Genomic DNA, 24,296 nt, shown 5'->3' with positions numbered 1-24,296 from the left:
GCATAGTGGTTATATTACTGGATCATGAATGTGATAGGCCAGAGATGTGTCTGATTTCACAAGAGATTCTCTGTTTTCATTTTTCTTTGTGGAAGTTTATAGCTTGCTAGAATTGTGCCCACTTTAAATTGATCACTGCAAGGCTTAGAGCAGCAAGTGCACATGGAATATGCATCTGGGCCAGGACTCCATCTGACTCATGTCTCTGTAAATAAGTTTTTCTGTCCTTCTCCAATTACATTTGGGGAAAATATGCATGACTAGACAAGTTATAGAAGTGGATGTTCTTTCACTGTGTTGAACAAATATGAGAAAACTCTCAGCCATCCAGGTTAGACAACTAGGATTGATCACTGAGCTATTAATCACTTGTATAGTGGTCTGTGGCTTTTAAAATTGTCCCATCAGGGAGTCCCTTTAAGGAATGCTTTCAGTGTGGCTATATCCTGAATGGGCATGGAGTGCTTGGCTGGTATGTCATCACGCAGTCTCTGTTTGAAACCTATATGTTATTGGTAGCATTGTGGTTACCGTATTTAATTGTGAAGCATTCCTTCTTGATTTTTCGTCCTTTGTGGACTTCAAAGCAAAGATAGAGGTATAACTATGGCTAGCAGCAATGATTCTTTAGTGTGTATTTCTATTTTAGCTAGCAGCTGACAAGGCAGGGTTATTGGAGGGCTCTAGCCTTGCATAAAATCTTCTGAATTATGGAAGCCTGGTACAAACTAATGGTATTGGTCCCAATATCTCTTAGAATTTTGAGACATTTATTTTGAATGGGGACTGTAAGTTTAATAAAGCCTTTTGATCTAGTAAAATCTAGGTTTGTTCTGACTTCTGTTTAATATTATGTCATCTTAAACAATTTGTGCTGGACATGAGAAAAAAGTATCTGTCTGGTTTTGATTCAGACACACTCCAATCACATAAATGAGCAGAGAGAGACAGAAAAACACAAGGGAAAGGGTGCGATTAACAACACCCGTGCTTCATTGTTATCATTTGAAAAGAAATCTTGGAATTTGAGGAGGATGTCTGCAAAAGATTTATTTTTTTTTCATTGCAAAAATCTACAAGATGATACATGTGTGATACATTTCAGAGAAAGAGGATCCATTGTGGTGAGAAAGAGGCACTGATTGGATAACCTGTGCTTTCTTTTCTTAATTCATTTTATAAAAACATTTAATTATGCAGTTATGCATCTTCAGTAAATATGGAAAAATATTTTGTAGTAAAATTATCAGCTGCCTTCTGTACGCTTCCCAGTGCTGCCAGACTTCAGGAATTTCCAACTGAAGGAAACCCTATGCTCATTTCCACCCCCCCCCCCCCCCCCCCCCCCCGGCCTCCTTCCTCCAACCAAATTTTCCTCCTTCAGTGTTGGAAAAACCATAGGAACCTCTTCTGTGATTCCAAACCCAGGAGCCCTCCATAGTGCTGCCATGTACTACCTCCAATCTGATGCATCTTGCCTACCATTGTACCATGTAACCTAGGCTTCAAAAAACTAAAGGGTAAAAATTGAGTACATAGTTAAAGGAACATATAATAACAAAGGCCACTGATTTATAATTTTCAGTGAAAAGTTGACCATTTCAAATTCAGATCCTCACGCATTTCAGATTACAATAGAAGAAATTGCAATTTGACTTAATCAGTCACCATAAATCACTGAACTGGATACAACATGGTGTAAGACTTCAGTTATAAATTAGCTTTGGTTAGTTTAGAATTCTAAATCTATTAGAGATTAAAAATGCTGTGTGGTTGCAACATTCCATTGGAACTGCACTTGTGTTGGTAATCTAACATTACATTATAATATCTGATCTGAATGTGGTAAACCCATCACGAGAATACAACTCCCATTCCATCTAAAAATTGAAAGGCTGAAATTAAACCAAAAATGTTTTAAAAATCCTTAATAGAATGAGAAATAGAAGTCTGTTACAGCAAAGAGAAAAACTAACCCTTAGCCAGGAACAAAGAGCAACATAAAAACCTTTGTTGGTTTGAATTTGTCGCCTTCCAAATCCATACCCATCTTTCCCATGTTTGAACCCCTCCAATCAGGTTTCCGCCCTTTCCCCAGTACTGAAACGGCCCTATCAAAGTCACAAATTACATCCTATATGACTGACTGTGGTGAACTATCCCTCCTCATCCTTCTCGACTTGTCTGCAGCTTTTGACACTTGACCACACCATTCTTCTCCAATGCCTCTCCTCCGTTGTCCAGCTGGGTGGGACTGCCCTCACCTGGTTCCATTCCTATCTATCCAGTCATGACCAGCAAATCTCCTTTTCTTTTCCCTCTCCCACACTGGGGTCCCCCAAGGATCTATCCTTGGCCCCTTCCTATTTCTCATCTACATGCTGCCCTTTGGCGACATCATCCGCAAACACAATATCAAATTCAAAATGTATGCTGATGACACCCAGCTCCACCTCACCACCACCTCTCTCGACCCCTCCACTGCCTGATTTGGCATGCTACTTGTTTGACATTCAGTATTGGATGAGCAGAAATTTCCTCCAATTAAATATTGGGAAGACCAAAGCCATTGACTTCGGCCCCCGCCACAAACTCCGTTCCCTATCCACCAACTCCATCCCCCTCCCTGGCCACTGTCTGAAGCTGAATCGGACTGTTCACAACCTTGGTCCCCTATTTGACCTGAGCTGAGCTTTCAACCCCAAAACCTCTCCAATAAATGAGAACAATTAAATCGGTCCTGAATACTCATGTGCAACACCATAGGAGGTTGACTAGTTATATATTAAAAATTGAGTGAATCAACCTGTATCTATAGTGCTGGTTATGCCTGTAGTTGTGTGTGATCTTGGTAGCCTTAGCCTTTTTTTGATATATATTAATGACTTTAACTTGGGTATACGTGGCACAATTTCAAAATTTACAGATGACACAAAACTTGGAAGGGTAGTGAACAGTGAGGAGGATAGTGATAGACTTCAAGAGGATATTGAGAGGCTGGTGGAATGGGCGGACACGTGGCAGATGAAATTTAATGCAGAAAAATGCAAGGTGATGCATTTCGGTAGGAAAAATGAGAGGCAATATGAACTAAACTGCACAATTCTAAAAGGGGTAAAGGAACAGAGATCTGGGGGTATATGTGCACAAATCATTGCAGGTGGCAGGGCAGGTTGAGAAAGCGGTTAAAAAAGCATATGGGGCTTTATAAATAGAGGCATAGAGCACAAAAGTAAGGAAGTAAAGATGAACCTTTCATAAAACACTGGTATGGCCACAACTGGAGTATTGTGTCCAGTTCTGGGCACTGGACTTCAGGAAGGATGTGAAGGCCTTAGAGGCTGCAGAAGAGATTTACTAGAATGATTCCAGGGATGAGGGACTTTAGTTACTTGGATAGACTGGAGAAGCTGGGGTTGTTCTCCTTGGAACAGAGAAGGTAGCAAAGGGATTTGCTAGAGGTATTCAAAAACATGATGGGTCAAGACAAAGTAGATAGAGAGAAACTGTTCCCATTGGCAGAAGGGTCAGGAACCAGAGGGCATAGATTTAAGGTGATTGGCAAAAGAACTTAAGGTGACATGAGGAAAACCGTTTTTACACAGCAAGTGATTAGGATCTAGAATGCACTGTCCGAGGGGGTGGTGGAGGCAGATTCAATCATGGCCTTCAAAGGGGAATTGGATAAGTACTTGAAAGGAAGAAAATTGTAGGAATAGGGTGGGGGAGTGGGACTAGCTGGATTGCTCTTGCATAGAGCCGGCGTGGACTCAGTGGACCGAATGGCCCCCTTCCGTGCTGTAACCTTTCTATGATTCTATAACGTCGGGAGCAAAGCTCTTGACTATTACTGTGTTTTAGCCTCGTTGGCATGCAGTTCCACTATAAAGACACTGGGTGGCTCCCCTCCAATGTTTGAGCAGTTTCTACTGGATTGCAATATGTGGCTCTGCAACATTATATGACTACTTCCTGGATTTTAGATTATCCTGTGACAGTGAAGTATTTTTGGAATATCACTAATCTTGTAAGTAAAATAATTCAGAATAATTCATTATCCCAACCAACATAAACCAGAACTATAGGCAGCAATTCTCAAAAAGGCACTTGCTTCCTGGAGTCGATTCCTGGTTATCACCATTGTCACTTCATCACTGAATTTTCACTGCTTCATCCCTTCTTGCTAGAAAGCAATCTCCTGACAAAACCTCACACATCTCCATTGAAACTAGCAAAAACACTAGTCCTGCTGGAACCCCAGATAATCGTGTCTTGATGCACCAATCGTGTGTCAATGCAAGACGTTTCTATAAATTCTCCGAGTGTAGGACACTGCCCCTCTGCTAAAATGACATAAGGCTGTGGATAAAGTGAAATTCCTCCCTCCCCCACTAAGCAGAAATTTGATACTGGGAGGAAGGTAAACTTCCTTGCTGCTGCCCCCCCCCACATTGATTTCTACAGTTGCTGATTACCTGTTCAGAGTCCCCCCCCCCCCCCCCCCCATTCTAATTACTAATGCCTTTGAGACACAGGTTGTGTCAAAGGGGAAAGAGAAGCTGCAAGACACAAACACTTCCAAGATTCAATAACAAAATGCCAATTTTAATGTTAGCATATGACTCTTGGGAAGTTACAAACCAGTGCTGCCAGATCTGGGATGCTGCCAACCAGTAATGTCAAGCCCAAGCCTTCCTGCTCCTCATTTCTGACCAACATACAGCCACCAGTGATATCCCTAGTTCTGTCAAATCCCAGTTTCTTCCTCCACTGTGATGCCTTACTAAAAGATCATTTTCACTACCAAATCCTCACAGTATTACCACAGTGCTGCCAAACTCTAGGATTCCCACCACAGTGCTACCAAAACCTAAGACCATGTCCTCCAATGAACTAAATGCCTCTCACCCTACCCAGTGCTGCTAAATAACATGTAGAACTACAATTGGTACATTTTGCATATCATCTTGCTTTGTATTCTCAGCTTTAAAGCTGGTAAGAATAAAAATTAAATACACAGGCAAAGAATAAAATAAAGGCCACCCATTTATGGCTTACATGGAATATTGCAGAGTCATGGAATTAATCCCCCAAAGCACCAGTAAAAATCTCAATACCAATTAATAAAAATGGAATTTGACTTGTACAGTCACTAAGTCAGTGGTCCTGATATCCTTACATGGCATAAACACCTCTATTGTTATAAAACACTGTATCTGACAACTTAAGCAATGCCATGTGAGATCTGCTAGTAGATTAAAATTATGTGCCTATTCCTTGTCTTGGTGTCACATAACTACAGGCATGTTTAATCTGGGCAAATTTCTTTCAACAATCTTTGAAACAACAGTTACAGGTATTTGAAATATAGAGAAAGTCAGCAGCCAACAGATTTTCTTGACGTGTGACTTAAAAGCCCTAACAATCCCACTTAAAAAGAAAGCCAAACATTTGCATTACGTTATGAGTTGCAGTTTGAAATATAATTAAACTTTGACCTCTGCACTGTTTGCTAACTAAACCACTGCTCAACACTAAGAAACATTGAGTTGGTTCAGTAGGTGAACAACATTTCATCTCTGGGCTGAAGAAATTACCTTCTGTTCTTGTCCTTATTCTTTTGGATTACAGAATGTTTCTTATGGGATAACCTGCAATATTTACCACCATGCTGGAGGAAAAAAAATTTTTTGTGAGTGATATATATTTAGAAGTTGTTTGAGGAAGAGCAGAAATCTGTGGTCAGAGCTGGTCCAAGCTGATTTCACTGTCAGCTGCGCAGAGTTCACTAGTCAATCCCTAGAAATGAATACAGGTGGTTGGATTAAATGTTTAGACCCAAGCTATCTACGTAGAATTACATAGAATGTACAGCACAGAAACAGGCCATTCGGTCCAACAGGTCCATGCTGGTGTTTGTGCTCCACGGGCGCTTCCTCCCTCCCTACTTCATCTAACCCTATCAGCATGTTCTTCTATTCCTTTCTCCCTTGTGCGTTTATCTAGCTTCCCCTTAAATGCACCTATGCTAGACGCTTGAACTACTCCTTGTGATAGCGAGTTCCACATTCTAACCACACTCTGGGTAAAGAAGTTTCTCCTGAATTCCCTAAAATAGAAACAGAAAACGCTGATAGAAAACAGAAAAGCGAGTTAGGCAGCATCTGTAGAGAAAGAAACAGTTAACATTTCAGGTCGATCACCCTTCGTCAGAACTGGAAGAAATTGAAGATTATACAGTTTTTAAGCAAGTACAGACCCAGGGAAAGCGGGGGGGGGGGGGAGGGAAGGGAAGGTCTATGATTGGGTGGGGGACAGGAGTGATTAAATGGTGAAAGGGATGATGGTGCAAGGCAAGGAGGGTGGTGATGGGACAAGTAAAGAAACAAAAGATGGGTCTAGAGGAGCTGCAAATGGTGACATCAGAACCATTACCAGCATTTCTGTCTGAAAAAATGGGAGCAGTGGTCATGATCTGAAGTTATTGAAATCAATGTTGAGTTCAAAAGGTTGTAAAGTGCCTAATCGAAAGATGAGGTGGTGTTCTTCGAGTTTCCATTGAGCTTCATTGGAACATTGTAAGAAGCCGAGGTCAGTGTGGGAGTGGGATGAGGAATTAAAATGGCAAACGACCGGCAGGTCAGGGTCACGCTAGCGGACTGAGCGTAGGTGTTCAGCAAAGCGATCGCCCAATTTGCATTTGGTCTCCCCAATGTAGAGGAGACCACATCGTGAGCAGTGAATGCACTACTAAATTGAAAGTAGTACAAGTAAATCGCTGTTTCACCTGGAAGGAGCAGGCCATCCTGGTGGAGGATGGAGGCGTAGATGGACTGGCCATCCATGGTGAAAAGGAGACGGTTAGGGCCGGGGAACTGAATTCCCTATTGGATTTTTAAAAAAATTCGTTCATGAGATGTGGGCATTGCTGGCGAGGCCAGCATTTATTGCCCATCCCTAATTGCCCTTGAGAAGGTAGTGGTGAGCCACCGCCTTGAACCGCTGCAGTTTGTGTGGTGAAGGTTCTCCCACAGTGCTGTTAGGAAGGGAGTTCCAGGATTTTGACCCAGCGACGATGAATGAACGGCGATATATTTCCAAGTCGGGATGGTGTGTGACTTGGAGGGGAACGTGCAGGTAGTGGTGTTCCCATGTGCCTGCTGCCCTTGTCCTTCTAGGTGGTAGAGGTCGCGGGTTTGGGAGGTGCTGTCGAAGAAGCCTTGGTGAGTTGCTGCAGTGCATCCTGTGGATGGTACACACTGCAGCCGCGGTGCGTCGGTGGTGAAGGGAGTGAGCGTTTAGGGTGGTGGATGGGGTGCCAATCAAGCGGGCTGCTTTGTCCTGGATGGTGTCGAGCTTCTTGAGTGGTGTTGGAGCTGCACTCATCCAGGCAAGTGGAGAGTATTCCATCACACTCCTGACTTGTGCCTTGTAGATGGTGGAAAGGCTTTGGGGAGTCAGGAGGTGAGTCACTTGCCACAGAATACCCAGCCTCTGACCTGCTCTTGTAGCCACAGTATTTATATGGCTGGTCCAGTTAAGTTTCTGGTCAATGGTGACCCCCAGGATGTTGATGGTGGGGGATTCGGCGATGGTAATGCTGTTTGAATGTCATGGGGAGGTGGTCATTGCCTGGCACTTGTCTGACATGAATGTTACTTGCCACTTATCAGCCCAAGCCTGGATGTTGTTCAGGTCTTGCTGCATGTGGGGACGGACTGCTTCATTATCTGAGGGGTTGCGAATGGAACTGAATTTATTAGTTCTTTTCTTTATGGCCCCTAGTTATGGTCTCGCTCGCAAGTGGAAACATCTTCTGTACGTCTACCCTATCAAACCCTTTCATTATCTTAAAAACCTATCAGGTCATCCCTTAGTCTTCTCTTTTCTCGAAAAAAGACCCCCACGTAGCTCAATCTTTCCTGATAGGTATAACCTCTCAGTTCTGGTATCATCCTAGTAAATCTTTTTTGAACCTTTTCCAGTGCCTCTATGTCCTTTTTATAATATGGAGACCAGAACTGTTCACAGTGTGGTCTAACCAGGTTTTATACAAGTTTAACATAACCAGAAATGAACCCCAGTGCTTGCTTTGCTTTTTTTTAATGGCCTTATTAACCTGCGTTGCTACTTTTAGTGATTTGTGTATCCGTAGTCCCAGATCCCTCTGCTCCTCTACCCCATTTTGACTCTTATTATCCAAGCAGTATGTGGCCCCCTTATTCTTCCTACCAAAATTTAATACCTCACACTTAGCTATATTGAAATTCATTTGCCAATTACATGCCCATTCTGTAAGTTTATTAATGTCTTCCTATATTTTGTTGCAGTCCTCCTCGGTATTAACTGTATCACCCAATTTGGTGCCTTCCGCAAATTTTAAAATTGTACTTCCGATTCCTGAGTCCAAATCGTTCATGTAAATGGTGAACAACAGTGGTCCCAGCACCGATCCTTGTGGAATGTCATTTTGCCAGTCTGAATAACTACCTTTAACCCTACTGTCTGTTTTCTGTTTTGTATGATGTGGAGATGCCGGTGATGGACTGGGGTTGACAATTGTAAACAATTTTACAACACCAAGTTATAGTCCAACGATTTTATTTTGTTTTGTAGCCAGCTTACTATTCATTCTGCTACTTGTCCCCTGGCTCCACATGCTCTGACCATAGTCATGAGTCTACTATGTGGTACCTTATCGAAGTCCTTTTGAAAATCCAAATATATTACATCTACTGCATTACCATTGTCTACCCTTTCTGTTACTTCAAAGAATCAATGCATTTGGGGAATGCATCTGTCTTCTTTTAGTTCTAATATTACTGTTGTTAGTTTTACCAGACAATTAAGACTAAGCATCTGTGGGGAAAGAAAAGCAATAATACCATTTAGGCAACATTATTCAAGGGGAAAACTTTGAATGTTATGCTAAGCACCAGGAATTGCTAGACAAATGTTCTAAACACTTTGTGCTACTGTGCATTTTCATTTTTCTGCTGGTGTTTCTTATTTGAAACCAATTGTATACACAGGCATTGCATGTCTGTAACTGGAGCTTTTTAGTTTTGCAATTTCTAGTGCTCTGTGCAAATGTAAATAAAATGTAATGTTTAAGTATTGGAGTTGAAAAGTTGTCTTTTTTGCTTATTTGCTTTCAGAAAATATTAATCCAACTCTAGCAATATTTGGTCTTGCAGCTAGGATTCTAAATGAGTATTAAAATTTTGGGATAAAAAACAAACAGTTAAGTTTTTGTTGTGTACCATTTTTAGCACACTAATACTCCCTTGCCTCTGATGAGAACTTGTGAGGGCTGACTGCCTAACTATTTATCACATGAGGGTGAGAACATTCTCAGTCAATCTTGACTGTCTTCTGCAATTTAAAAAAAACATTCAGCCATTCAAAACAAAGTTTCCTGGCATCTCATCCTTCTCCCTCCATAAGTTCTAGCTTGTTAAACTCAGAAGTCCGTAACCACTTCTCCCTTGCCCATCACCCTAGTAAAGATGGCTCCTGGGCTGGCAGCTTCCCAGAGAGCTCCTTTGCTATGCAACTCTATCCTTGGCCATCTGTTGCTATCCTTTGCTCTTCCTCCCCCAATCTCCTCTTTTCCACTGTTTAAGTTCCACTGGCTCAAATGGTAGGTGCATTTTAGCCCTAACTACGAGTTCAAAAAGTTTAAAGTTACCTGGGCCCACTTCCCATTCCCTGACCATGCATGCTGTTTGTTTTCATTAGTGAGCACTACAACATTGCTCAAAGTTGGCTTCCAACTTCCTGGACTTCTCTGCCATCAAGACTACGCTACTCCACTGGACTACACTGTAAGACTTGGCTGCTGTGACTCTAATGTATTCAGTTGCTTAAGCTTTAAGGTAACTTTGTCTAGTTTACAGCCCATCCCCCACCTTTGCTGCTACCTGCTGAATTTATGACTGTCCTACTGGTTTTTCAGCTTTATTTTGCTACTGTGGGTCCAGACCAAAAATTATTCTCCTGGGCCGAAGCCTGTTTCTCTGCTGCTTCTGGATATTATGGTGACCTCCAATTTTGCCACAATTTTTCTGCCCCACGATCGATTCTGCACATCTCCTGGCTGCTCTTTTCTCCAGAAATACCACTAGCAGTGCATCCTCCGTGTCTCTACCCTTCAAATGGCTTCTGTTGCTTCACTTGCCCGCCACACCTGTCTCCGAGCCAGGACATCAGTTCGTCGATGCTCCCGCTGACTCCACCCTATCTTCGTCAACTTCATCCCTCCACGGGACCTCTGACTTTAACTTTGGACTCTCTCCTATTGTCTCCTCTCTATTCTCCATTTGTTACTAGGACATATCTATCCTAATCTTGCTATGTAACCATGCCTATGTAACTTGAGTTTCCTTGTGTCCATTCGCATGTGTGTTTTGGCTGCCACTCTGGACCCGAGCCCATCACTTCTATTTCCCTTTTTTTCTTTTTGCCCCCTCTCTCCTGTTGTCGTGCCTCCTTTTATTTCTCCCCTCTCGGGTACTCTGCCCCCCAAAATCCCTACCCCAACCCTTCACTCCTCGACCTTCCTACTCTCCTGCCACTGTCCCAGACTTGGGTCCCTCTTGGATAAGCCTACATCTTCCCTCTATGCCTTTCTTGACATCCTCCGAAGGGCCCATCAAGACACTAGTCATTGCCTCCTTACAAGCAGCAACCCCAATTGCCCCATCATGCTCTCACCGACCTTCCTGCCCAGCACACCCACTGGGGGCTAATCTTGCCACCCTCTTTCACGTCCCTTTCACCCCTCCCAATGTAACCCTGTGTACTCTGCCGGCGGATCAGCTATCACCGCTCCTCTGCATCCCCCTCCAGAATGTCCGTTCACTTGTGAACAAGGCCCTTGCCATCTGTGACCTTATTGTGGATGATTGCATTGACATCCTGGCCTTGATGGGTGATGACACTTTCCACCTTTTTAATAAAGCCTCCCCGCTTGGCTATACCTTCCACCACTATACACCCACCCCTCCCCCACCCCCCAGATGCCGAGGTGGCGTGTGGCCCTTTTCATCAAATCACAGTTTGGTCTGTCCCCCTCTGGCACAGTCTCCTCCTTTTGAGCATCTCTCCTTGTTCCACCCCTCTCACCTCTCCTTTAAAATCCTCGTTCTCTACTGCCCACCCAAGAACCACGCCAAGTTTCTCTCGAAATATCTTCACTGCTTTCATCCCCCAGCCTCTGCACCAAGCAACTTCTCAATCTTGGTAATTTCAACGTTAATCTCAACTGATCATGCCCTCTCTCCTGAGTTCACTGCCCTGTTACCCTCCCTTATTCTCTTCCCTCCATATAAACTCACCTACCCAGATTCACGGCCACCCTCATGACCTTGCCAACTGATGTGGCCTCTCTGCTTTCATAGTGTCAATCATAGAGAAGGTCATCTCTGGTCACTTTATTGTATCCCTCTCCACTCAATTCCCCTTCCCTCTCCCAGCCCCACTTTCTTCTATGTCCGCCCATGGAAAAAACTCTCCCCGCAAGTCACTTAAAACAGCACTTTCAAATTCCGAACTGTCTAGCCTTTGGCCCTCCATTTGCTACCAGCGTCACAGTAAAGGAGGAGGTGGTAGAGAAATTGGATAAGATAATAAATAGAGGAGGTAATTAAAAGGTTGGTGGTGCTCAAAGTAGAAAAGTTACCTGGTCCAGATGGGATGCATCCTAGGCTGCTGAGGGAAGTACGGGTGGAAATTGTGGAGGCTCTGGCCACAATCTTCCAATCCTCCTTGGATATGGGAGTGGTGCCAAAGGACTGGAAGATTGCAAATCTTACACCCATGTTCAAGAAAGGGGAGAAGGATAAACCTGGCAACTACAGGCTAGTCAGCCTAATGTCGGTGGTGGGAAATCTTTGAGACATTAATCTAGGACAAAATTAATTGGCACTTGGAAAGGCATGGGTTAATAAATGAAAGCCAGCACGGATTTGTTAAAGGCAAATCATGCTTGAATAACTTGAGGTCTTTGAAGTAATGGAAAGGGTTGATGAGGGTAGCGCAGTTGATGTGTATATGGACTTTCAAAAGGCATTTGATAAAGTACCGCATAATAGACTTGTTAGCAGAATTGAAGCCCATGAGATAAAGGGGCAGTGGCTGCGTGGATATGTAATTGGCTAAGAGACAAAAGCAGAGAGTAGTGGTGAGCGGTTGTTTTTCAGACTGGAGGGAAGTGTGTCGTGGTGTCCCCCAAGGGTCAGTGTTAGGACCACTGCTCTTTTTTGATATATATTAGTGACCTGGACTTGGGTATACAGGGTATGATTTCAAAGTTTGCAGATGACATGAAACTCGGAAATGAAATAAACAATGTGGAGGATAGTAACAGACTCCAGGAGGATGTAGACAGACTGGTAAAATGGGCAGATACGTGGCAGATGAAATTTAATGCAGAGAAATGTGAAATGATTCATTTTAGTAGAAAGAATGAGGAGAGGCAATATAAACTAAATGGTGCAATTTTAAAGGGGGTGCAGGAACAGAGACCCGCAGTTGTATGTACACCAGTCTTTGAAGGTGACAGTACAAGTTGAACTAAAAGCATACGGGATCCTTGGGTTTATAAATAAGTATAAAAGCAAGGAAGTTATGCTAAACATTCATAAAACACTGTTTAGGCCCCAGCTGGGGTATTGTGGCCAATTCTGGGCACCACACTTTAGGAAGGATGTCAAGGCCTTAGAGAGGATGCAGAGGAGATTTACTAGAATGGTACCAGGGATGAAAGACTTCAGTTACATGGAGAGACTAGAGAAATTGGGGTGGTTGTTCTTAGAGCAGAAAAGTTTATGGGATGATTTAACAGAGGTGTTCAAAATTATGAACGGCTTTGACAGAGTAAATAAGAAGAAACTGTTTTCTGTGGCGGAAGGGTCAGTAACTAGAGGGCACAGATTTAAGATAATTGGCAAAAGGACCAGAGGCGACACGAGGAAACTTTTTTTTTAATGCAGAGTTGTTACGATCTGGAATGCACTGCTTGAAAGGGTGCTGGAAGCAGATTCAATAGTAACTTTCGAAAGGGAATTGGATAAATACTTGAAGGGGGCAAATTTGCAGGGCTATGGCGAAAGAGCAGGGGAGTAGGACTAATTGGATAGCTCTTTCAAAGGGCTTCCTTCTGTGATGTATCTGATACTATTCACAACGTTTCTGCAGCTACCGATCTGCTCAGTCACACCCTCACCGCCACCTTTGGTTCCCTTGTCACCATTAAAGCCATTACCCTGGTCGTGCCCCCCCCCCCCCCCCCCCCCCCGGTACGGCCCTAGTCTCCACTCCCTTAAGTCCAAGGGACGCAGACTTGAACGTTTATGGAGGACAAATAACTGGTTTAGCCAGATCTGGCTAGATCTGGCTGGGCCACAAAGCACTATCAGGTCCCGTTCTCCTCTGCCAAAACTGCCAGGATTATCCTGGATTGCAAAGATAACCACGGCTTCTCTTCACTACAAACCATCCTCTTAAACCCCTCTCCCCTGCCCTCTCCACCATCACCTCCAGCAAGTGCCAGGAGCTCATGGACTTCTTGTTATTAAGATTGAGACTATTCATTCATCTGCCTCTGCTGCTTTCTTCCCTTCTCCTAGCCCACCAAGCCAAACTTCCCCTAAGGTTCCCACCTGCCTAGCCCTGAACTCTCATCTTTTTCTAGTTTCTCTCCTATCATCCTTCATGCCCTCTTGAGCTCATCTTGTCCATGAGACCCACCTTCTGCACCCTCAACCCTATTCCGATCAAACTGCTGACCACCCAACTTCCATTTCTGGCCCCCACATTAGCTGATATTGTTAACTGTTTCCTCTCCTCAGGTACTGACCGCCTACCCTTCAAATCTGCTGTCATCACCAACCCCTTCCCTCAAAAAAAAAACAGCCCTTGACCCCACTGTTCCTGCAAACTACCATCCCATCTCCAACCTCCCTTTCCTCTCAAATCCTGAACGTATTGTCGTCTCCCAAATCCTTGCACGTTTTTCCTGCAATTCCATGTTTGAACTCCTCCAATCAAATTTCCTCCTGTGCGCAGCACTGAAACGGCCCTAGTCAAAGTCACCAATGACTTCCTCTGTGACTGTGGTAAACTATTCCTCCTCATCCTTCTCGACCTGCCTGCAGCGTTTGACACGGTTGACTGCACCATCCTGCTCCAACACCTCTCCGTCGCCCAGCTGGATGGGACTGCCCTCGCCTGGCTCCATTCATATCTATCCAGTCGTAGCCAGAGAATCACCTGCAGTGGCTTCCCTTCCCTCTCCCACACGTTCTCTCTGGGGTCCCCCAAGGATCTATCCTTGGCCACTTCCTATTTCTCGTCTACATGCTGCCCCTGAGAGATATCATCCGAAAATGTAACATCAGGTTCCACATGTACGCTGATGACACCCAGCTCGACCTCACCACCGCCCCTCTCAACCCCTCCACTGCCTCTGATTTGTCATACTGCTTGTCTGACATCCAGTATTAGATGAGCAAAATTTCCTATAGTTAAACATTGGGAAGATGAAAGCCACTGTCTTTGGTCCCTGCCACAAACTCCGTTCCCAGGCCACTATCTGAGGCTGAACCAAACCATTCGCAGCCTTGACATCCTATTTGATCCTGAGATGAGCTTCTGACCCCATATCTGCTCCATCACCAAGACCACCTACTTCTACCTTCATAACATCGCCCGTCTCTGCCCTGCTTCAGCTGATCTGCTGGAATCCTCATCCATGCCTTTGTTACCTCTAGATTCGACTGTTCCAATGCTCTCCTGGCCGGCCTTACACCTTGCACCCTCCGTAAACTTGAGCTCATCCAAAGCTCTGCTGCCCATATCCTAACTCACACCAAGTCCCATTCACCCATCGCCCCTATGCTCGCTGATCGACATTGGCTCCCAGTCCAGCAACGCCTCTGTTTTGAAACACTCATCCTTGTTTTCAAATGCCTCCATGGCCTCACCCCTCCCCACCTCTGTAACCTCCTTCAGCCCTAGAACCCTCGCAAATCTCTGCGCTCCTCCAATTCTGGCTTCTTGTGCATCCCTGATTTTCATTGTTCCATGGTTGGCAGCCGTGCTGTCTGCTGCCTAGGCCCTAAACTCTGGACTTCCCTCCCTGTAACCTCTCCGGCTCTCTCTTTCTCTCCTCCTTTAAGAAGCTCCTTTAAAACCTACCTCTATGATGAAGCTTTTGGTCACCTGTCCTAATATCTCCTTATGTGGCTCGGTGTCAAATTTAGTTTGATAACTTTCCTGTGAAGCGCCTTAGGACATCTAACTACGTTAAAGGTGCTATATAAATGCAAGTTGTTGTTGTTACCACTGATCTACTTTGGTTCCATGCCTTCCCAGTGCATTTTTAACATAAAATCCTCATTCTCATCTTCAAACCCTTTCATGCCTTGCCACACCCTACTTCCATACACCATCAGCCCTATTTGTGCTCCCTGGAGTTCTGTCACTTCAGCCTTCTGTGTGTTTCTCCTCCCCCTCCCCCCTCCCCCCCCCCCCCCCCGGCCCAACTTCTCTGCCCCATCATTGGTGGCAGAACCTACAGCTGCCTTGGCCCCACGTTCTGAAATTCCTTCCTGAAGCACATTTGCCCCTCTAGTTCTTTCTCTACCTTTAAAAATTTTTGACCAAGCTTACACTTCCCTCTTCTAATTGTCCTGCCATGGCTTGGTTTCCATTCCTTTTTCTGATGCCTCAACAAAGCACCTTGGGATACTTTCTACATTAAAGGCACTATATAAATGAAAGCAGTAGTTGTATTCAAATCAGTAAGCAAAAGACAGACAAAGGTAATGGGTAGAAGTTGATCAGATGTCTAGTACTGCAAAAGGTACAGTGTCGTGTTATCTTCCATGCCTTCGGCTCAGAAGAAAATTGAATCCTGTAAAACTAGTTCAAACACATCAGAAAGTAGCTACTGAGGAATTCAACATGAAACTATTACATTACATTGTTATTCATTGCTAATACACTCCATAATTGATCTAAAGGACACAGCAGCATAACCTGTTTTTAGTGATGGTTTTATATTACTAGCCATACTAAAACACTTACTGAATAATTTCACTGTTTGGTTTGGAACCAGTTTTTTAATTCACTACTCCAAACATCCATTTGTCCAGTTCTGTGGGTGTATAAGTTCACTGCAGTCAACTCCTTCAAACTTGAGAAACCCATGTTTCTTAATTCTCTCTAACTCAGTCCTGTGAAGTGAGAGATCAATCTCATGGCCTTTCCTTGCTTGCAGCATAACTAGTAAAACTCTTATAGAATACTGTAGTGGGCTGAGGGCTTTGTTTTAGTATCATAGTTAGAGAATGAATGAATAAGTAGAAGGAAAGATTCATTTAAATTCTCTTCTTGTCCCTTTCCTATCCTCCTTCTCTTTCTTCTCTTTCTCTCTTCTCCCCCCCCCCCCCCCCCCCCACAAGCCATATCCACCCCAAGCCAATGATAAACTTTCCAATCTCTTCCATACTGCTACATGTACACTTCTAGCTAAGGCCAAGCATCTCCCTACATGAACAGGAAGAGTCATTGTCAAATGTATTTCAAGGACGTAATACATCTGAGAATTGTGTTGACATAACTGCATGGCTTTCCCTCTCATGGTATGTCATCTTTCCAGGCCAACCTTTGAAACCTTGAGCCAGAAGGAAAGAAAAAATAATTTTGGTATTTATATTTTTGTAGGTTTCAAAATTACTGATATAGTAATCTCTAGTCAATAGCTAATTTGATGTCATTTTTTACTCAAAGTTTGCATTGTCATCTTAATGCAACAGGACAGCAAAACACTATAGAAGCACTAAAAAAATGCCATAAAGCATTATAGCAACTATTGAAATACATGCGAATGAAACTTGAGCACTGTGCAATGCAAAGTTCAGTCATTTTATAAAATACTGTGTGATGATGGTTTGCTTCCTGGCATGCCATGGCCATGATGGGGGTTGATTCCCCTCATTCCATCTACTTGCTGGATCCACTTGCTTGGGTTTCTTCCTTATTTCCACTCGCAGCAACATCTTTCTCCACAGTATCAATAATTTGCCAGTTGGTCAGCAATCTAGAAGTCAGGACTTCCTTAGCAATACTGACAGTGGATTCAAACTTCATCTGTTGGCAGTTGTAACAGAGAATTCATGCACTCAGGTTCACTGCATCATAGTTGGTTGTCAGTTCCTGTGTGGGATCATTGACTCTGTCGGATGCTTCCTCTGCTGGTGGGATGAATTTGCAGTGGTAGTGAATTCTAGTTTTAGACACAAGCACATCAACTGAGTGCCACAATTGTTTACTTACAATGTGATGATTCGGTCAAAGTGTAGCCACTCTGCAAAAAGCACCAGTCATCCATACCGTTGCTATTTCTGTAGGTTATGGGCAAAGTAACAACCCCATGAAAACATCAGGGTTTTTGGAATTTAGCAACTTTTTCTTTCCCCAATCATGCTAGTACCATGACAGTACTTTGCTGCTTTGCCTATTTTAGCATCTGAGTATTTTTCATTGATGAAAGCTAGCATCCTACTTGGGTGCAGCTTCTAAAATAGGCTAGTTTCATCTGCATTAAAAATGCCTTCAAGCTTATAATGAGAAAATTTCTATATGTTTGTGGAAAAGTTGCTAGCCTCCCCATGTTTGGACCTGGGCTTGATTGTGGGGCAGTTTTTAAAGCAGCTGATCCATGATGTGGAAACGTATTTGGCTGCAAATTCTTTGGTGATTTCATTTACCTTTTCCAACAAGACGAAGTTGTGTAGCCCAGGAAAGTTAGCTGTTCTGACCTGCTTGAACCAGGTTAATTCAAATTAAGCAGCAGATTTTCTTGGTCAAGACCAATTTGGGTGGGAATTCAAATTAACCAATGATTGAATTGAATTAAACAAGGCCTGGAGTTTCCGCATGATTTCTTTCCAGATATCAGCTTAATCTGGGTGGAATCAAATGAAATAATGCTAAAGATCGCAGAACTTTAAGCATAGGTGAATTGCGCCCATAACCACTTTACGCTGGAGTATCTGCAATCTTTTATGCTGGTTCAAAAGTCCTTTCCTTCGAAGCAGTCTCCGCCTACAAATCTGGCCCACGCCCCGGTCGGAATGGCGAGTTTCCACCGATTGCACCCATTTGGGGGTGTTCATCACATTATGCCCAGGCTCTCGGGCGCATGGGCACCTGTGGTCACATGAATCCAGCGTTACTCACCCTACCAGTCAATTGAAAAGTAAGACCAAGGGCATTAAATCAGTCAGTTGATCTGCCCTGCTCTTCTGCTGTTCAGTTAGTTTTAAAAAGTTGAAGAATGGCTCATTTCCTGGTAATCCCACTCCTCTGTGATGCTACTGAATGCCATGTTCCAGTGACTAATCGATTGTGCTGATTCATGGGAGATTTTATGTGCGGGCTTATGCTAATGATTTGCACGGATACTTCAGCATAACTTCACCTCGGCAAAACTGGTGCAGTGTCCAGTGCATTCTGGGTGCATTTTGCTGATAGCACCCCAGTGGAAAATCCACGGCCACATTTGCATTGGGAGTTGCTTTTTGCATGATTTCAATTTGTATTAAACTAAAACAAAATACTGCAGATTTTAGAAATCCAAAATAAAAACAAAATGCTGGAAACACTCAGCAGGTCAGGCAGCATCTGTGGAAAGAGAAACAGTTAACATTTCAGGTTGATGACCTTTCATCAGAATTAAGTTACTTTGAATTGCGAGGAGTAGACTGTAGTCCATCAGTGTGACTTTTGACTTGCTTTATTTTCAACAATTTTAAATCTGGATTCTGCACTGTCTCGCATTCTTCTCCCATTCCTAGTGTGTGCTGATTTTAAAAGGCCATTGTTCATAGGAAACAACTGTCAAGAACATTTAGAATTTTGCTGCTGATTCATTGCTTGGTAAAAATAAAACATTTCTCCATCAGCTATTTATAAGTCCTCTTTCCAAACATGGAATGTAACAGACAAGAGTACGGAGATTTCTGGATTTTGTAGAGATAGAGTTGGGTGGAATTAATCTTTCCTTACCCATTTCAAAATGGAGCCCTGGAAACTAATTGTCTACAGGACCATTCAGGTCAATTGTTCTGGAAATTGGGATACGTGGGCTTTGTTCTAGGTGTTAATTAAATTATATGTGGTGTTTAAAATTTTCCGGGTTCTGTGATAAATATTCTCTTGGGCTCTATGTCACCAGATATACTTGTAAGTGGGCCTTCCATCCTCTTATGATCCAAAGCGCCCCCTTTACTGTCCGGTATAGATTTAAATGATAGTGTGACATTGCGATTGTAACATAGATCCCTTGTTGCTACTGTAAACTCACGTGCTGTTATGAGAATGCTCCTGTCTTTTTATAGAAGGTGGACTGAAAAGCACTTGCAAGATGAGGCACAATTGCAAACTAAACTTTTTTTAAAACATAAAGTACTTGAATGAACAGAATACAGTTTTCACAAGCAAATCCTTCAAGTTCCTATGCTCTTCATTCCATGAGAAATAGCGAAGTCGCAATTCTATTGACGCTCTTTCAAGATACTTAGTCCCAAGCTAACTGCCCCATCTGTTGTAGGCTGCACGGGTTTGCACACATTTCTGTATCTGAGACCCTGTGTAGTCGGGGTTTGGTCTGCCAAGCTTCTCGAGGGCAATTAGGGATGGGCAATAAATGCTGGCCTCGCCAGCGACGCCCACATCCCATGAACAAATATATAAAAAAAAAAGCTATTTTCATAAAGGGCTAGAAATGTAACCTGCCCTTAGAAATAATATGTCATTCATTGTTCAGTTAAGACAGAATGGCTGTCGATTTAACACTGAATGAAAACCATCTTTGCTGATGACCCTAGAATGCTTGTCACTGGCCATTTTAACGGACTCCTGGAGTGTTCACATTGTCTCGGAGCAACAAAAATGTACATAAATAAACAGTTTCATAGCCAGCATGTGTCTCTTTTTGGGTAGCTAATTAACAGTGAGTGTGTTGACACTTAGGGGGAGTGCAGTCAGGAGCAAATCCATGGCACTGTTGGAGACTCTGCTGCACGAGGTGGTGGGGGAGCAAAAGAAATGCAGTTGTTATAGGGGATTCGATAGTCGGGGAATAGACAGGTGTTTCTGCAATCGCCGACATGAATCCCACATGGTGTGTTGCCTCTCTGGTGCCAGGGCAAAAGACATCACTGAGAGGGTGCAGAATATTTTGGGGGAAGGGGAACAGCAAGAAGTCATGGTCCACGTGGGAACCAATGACATAGGAAGGAAAAGGATTGAGATTCTGTTAGGAGTTTTAGGAGTTAGGGAGGAAGTTAAAAAGCAGGTCCTCAAAGGTAGTAATCTCTGGATTACTTCCAGTGCCACGTGCTGGTGAATATAGGAATAGTAGAATACGACAGGATAATATGTGGCTGGAGCAATGGTGCAGGAGGGAGGCATTGGGACCAGTTCTGGGGCAGGAGGGATCTGTTCAAGGTGGATGGATTGCACCTCAACAACTGGGACCAATGTCATCATGGGGAGGTTAACCCGTGCTGTGGTGGAGGGTTTAAACTAATTTGGCAGTGGGATGGGCACCAGGATGAAACATCAGAGAGGAGAAACAAGGTGCACAGAGGACTGGGAAGGGCAAGTGGCACAAGAATAAAGAATAGTTCAGAAACGGGGATCAGATGGGAGGCAAAAGCAAGGCAATCTGAGATGAGATTGGAGTGTATGTGCGTAAATACGCGTGGCGTGGTAAATACGGTTGGTGAGCTGCAGGCTCAAGTTGCCACAAGGGACTATGATATCGTGGCAATAATAGAGACCTGGCTCAAACAAGGGGCGGCGGTGGGATTAGGTACTGACTATTCCTGGCTACGTGGAATTCAGGAAAGATAGGGAAGGAAAGAAAGGAGGTGGGATGGTGGCTGTATTGATCAAATAAACTATTATAGCACTAGAAAGGGATGATGTAGTTGAGGGGTCAAAGACAAAATCTATGTGATTAGAATTAAGGAACAATAGAGGAGTTGTTACACTACTGGGTGTACACTATAGGCCACCAAATAGTGGGGGGGGGGGGGAAGATGGAGGAGCAAATTTGCAGGCAAATTACAGAAAGATGCAAGAATTAAAGAGTAGTGATATTGGGGGACTTCAATTATTAGTATGGCCACTCGTACACACTAAGTATGTGAAAGCATGATTCTTAGAATGCAAGTTGTTGAGTGATTGTGCTTGACTTGGGAACAAGACCATTTTGAGAGCTGAAGTAATTTGTTCAGTTATTTGGGTTTGGTACACAGGAGGTCTTGCCAATTAGCGGTCTTGTTTTGGGTCACTGTTCTAGCCTATATGTAGGTGGGTCAATGTCTTATTTACCCTGTTGTGCTATTTTCTGATTATATACAATGTAAATTTTAACAGACTCCCTTCTAGTCCCAAGGTGTTCAGATAACTGGTTTCTACTATATATCTTGTAAGAATGATTTCAAGTGAAAAGGCTTATGGAATTGTATGTAATGTATTCTGAAATTAATTTTTTCCCATCTTTTTCAGGTTTATTAGTTTCGTGTGTTGTCCTTGTTTTATCCCAAAGGGCACTCTTCAGACTGTACGTGTTTGGCTGTGTTGTTCTCCTTGCTGCAACTTCTGTCCTAGTGAACTACTACACCACGCTCCACATAGACTTCTACAATGCATACTACTCTGCGGTGTTTGGCATGCAGCTGTTACCACGCAATGGCCCAACATTGTGGTTGGCTCTTATTGCAGTTCAGCTCACATTTGGCATTGGGTATACAACATTACTCAGCATTCCATCAGTGTTTTCTGCATTGACTATGGTAAACTTCTTACTGCCTATACTAGGCCTGGCCTTGGAGTTACCAGAAGACATTCAGAATCTGTTAGTTGCCTTTTCAGGCATGTATATAACAGCACAGACTGTATTTTACATAACTCTGAATTTAAAATGGTTTTATTATACAATAAGATATGTTTATTTGCTGATAAGGCACATGTATCGTATATATGGATTACAAGTTATTGTGGAGGACACATGGAAGAGGATTCGTTTTCCTGATGTATTGAGGGTTTTCTGGTTGACTCGGCTAATGGCACAAGCCATTATTTTAGTTTATGTTGTTAAAGTAACACAAGGTGATTCAGAGAACAAAAGCTATTTTATTTCCTGGAGTGACAGCTGGGAAGTGCTCTGCAATCTCATAATAAGTGGGTGTGATTCAACATTGACTGTCCTTGGCATGAGTGCAGTCATCTCATCATTAGCACATTACTTGGGACTTGGAATCTTGGCCTTCATTGGGTCTACCGAGGAAGAAGATAAACGCTTGGGGTTTGTGGCCCCAGTTTTATTTTTCATTTTGGCTCTGCAGACTGGTTTGAGTGGACTGGAGCCTGAAGAAAGACTAGTTCGCCTCAGTCGAAACATGTGCCTTCTGTTGACTGCAATCCTGCATTTCATCCATGGAATGACGGACCCTGTGCTGATGTCACTTAGTGCCTCCCATGTTTCCTCCTTCAGAAGACACTTGCCTGTACTTATGGTTTCCATTAGCCTTTTCATTCTTCCAATTGTACTCAGCTGCACCTTGTGGCAGGTCCACACACTAAACACTTGGCTGTTTGCTGTGACAGCATTCTGTGTTGAATTGTGCTTAAAAGTAATTGTTTCCCTCACTGTGTACACTCTGTTTATAATTGATGGATACTACAATGTGTTATGGGAAAAACTAGATGATTACATTTACTATGTTCGTTCAACAGGCAATGTTATTGAATTCATTTTTGGAGTGATAATGTTTGGAAATGGAGCTTACACAATGATGTTTGAATCGGGTAGTAAAATTCGTGCCTGTATGATGTGCTTACATGCTTATTTTAACATTTATTTGCAAGCAAAGAATGGATGGAAAACATTTATAAACCGGAGGACTGCAGTTAAGAAAATTAACTCTCTGCCAGAAGTAAGAGGCAACAGGTTGCATGACATTGGTGATGTGTGTGCAATTTGCTACCAGGAGTTCACCACTTCAGCACGCATCACACCTTGCAATCATTATTTCCATGCCCTTTGCCTGCGCAAGTGGTTGTACATTCAGGACACATGTCCCATGTGCCATCAGGGAGTGTACATCGAAGAGAACCAGAGTGAAAGCGCAGTATTTGTTAATAACAATGGCAATGTTCCACAGCACCAACAAGTGGTGGAACACTTGGTGGTGGCAGCTGCTGCTGTTGATGCCGACAATGATCTCAATGAAGACAATGACAGCATTGAGTATGATGAAGAAGAGTGGGCAACTCAAAACGGCAATGCAGGAGTAGAGGATGAGTACCTCGATGATGACACAGATGCAAGTGATGAGTGAGGCTGCTGATTGTAGAGATATGTTGCAACTCTTTTTTAAAAAATGACTGCCAAAATCATCAATCAAACATCAGGGAAGAAAGTGATTTTTCTTTTGCTTAGGTGATTGTTCAGTTATGTCAGACCAGTGGTCAGAAGGGGTTAGGAAATGAAGAACTACATTCCACTTAACACTGGAGTGCAGAATAGACGAAGCACAACAGTTGTGAAAAGACACTGGTTATGGGCAAGTAATGGTTTTCAGCCAACTTATTTATTACGACCTGCTGTTGTACTGTTTACCTCTTTAAAAACTGCTGGCCTCTTGTGCAACCATAAAAATTTGTGTATACTGTACATGAAATAAAAAGTTTGACTTACATAAAATTCTTGCTAATAAAGTTGCTGGGTGTGTTTAATATAAAAAGAAAATTTAAGTTACATGTGATATAATTAATGCCAGCTGCTTCAGGAGCCAACTTGACATTAAAGAAAGGACCTTGCCATGGATACTATTGTTTTATTTTTCACTCCTCTTCTGAAGTGACCCATCCTGAGTTATAGGCAAATGTTAGTGAGCTATTCAACAAACTTTACAGCAAAAGTCACTGGATAATGCTCAAAGAGCAGGAACCCTAGCTTCTGCCCCTCTGCTTTTAGCCTAATGATGCTGAGACCAATTATAACCCCCACTGCTGTCTCAACTGGAATCAACTAATTCAGTACAGGATTGATTTTGTGACCTTACTGGTCTGTAGGGTTAGTACCCAGATTATCTGACCTGCAAAGCCAGTGGAAGACCCATTGCTCTTCAAAACAAAAAATGATTAACATGCTGTTTCTCCCTGGTTTTTTTTTCTCCCTAGTCCTAGGCTGTTGCCAATGCTGTTCTGTA

At 43.1% G+C, this 24,296-nt stretch overlaps 1 protein-coding gene across 1 annotated transcript in view; it reads left to right on the top strand.

Moving 5' to 3' along the window:
- The window catches only part of rnf139 (ring finger protein 139), a 38,806-nt gene extending 15,018 nt beyond the window's left edge, over positions 1 to 23,788 (top strand). The window contains exon 2 of the mRNA XM_067979754.1: positions 21,589 to 23,788. Coding sequence (XP_067835855.1) covers positions 21,589 to 23,423 — 1,835 coding nt within the window. The 3' untranslated portion in view covers positions 23,424 to 23,788. The remainder of the gene's footprint in view (positions 1 to 21,588) is intronic.
- Positions 23,789 to 24,296: the final 508 nt, after the last annotated feature.

The sequence above is a fragment of the Heptranchias perlo genome, chromosome 3, assembly GCF_035084215.1.
Source record: "Heptranchias perlo isolate sHepPer1 chromosome 3, sHepPer1.hap1, whole genome shotgun sequence".
NCBI lineage: Eukaryota > Metazoa > Chordata > Chondrichthyes > Hexanchiformes > Hexanchidae > Heptranchias > Heptranchias perlo.
The sequence above is the reverse complement of the archived record's forward strand: the minus strand, read 5'-3'. Positions and strand labels throughout refer to the sequence as shown.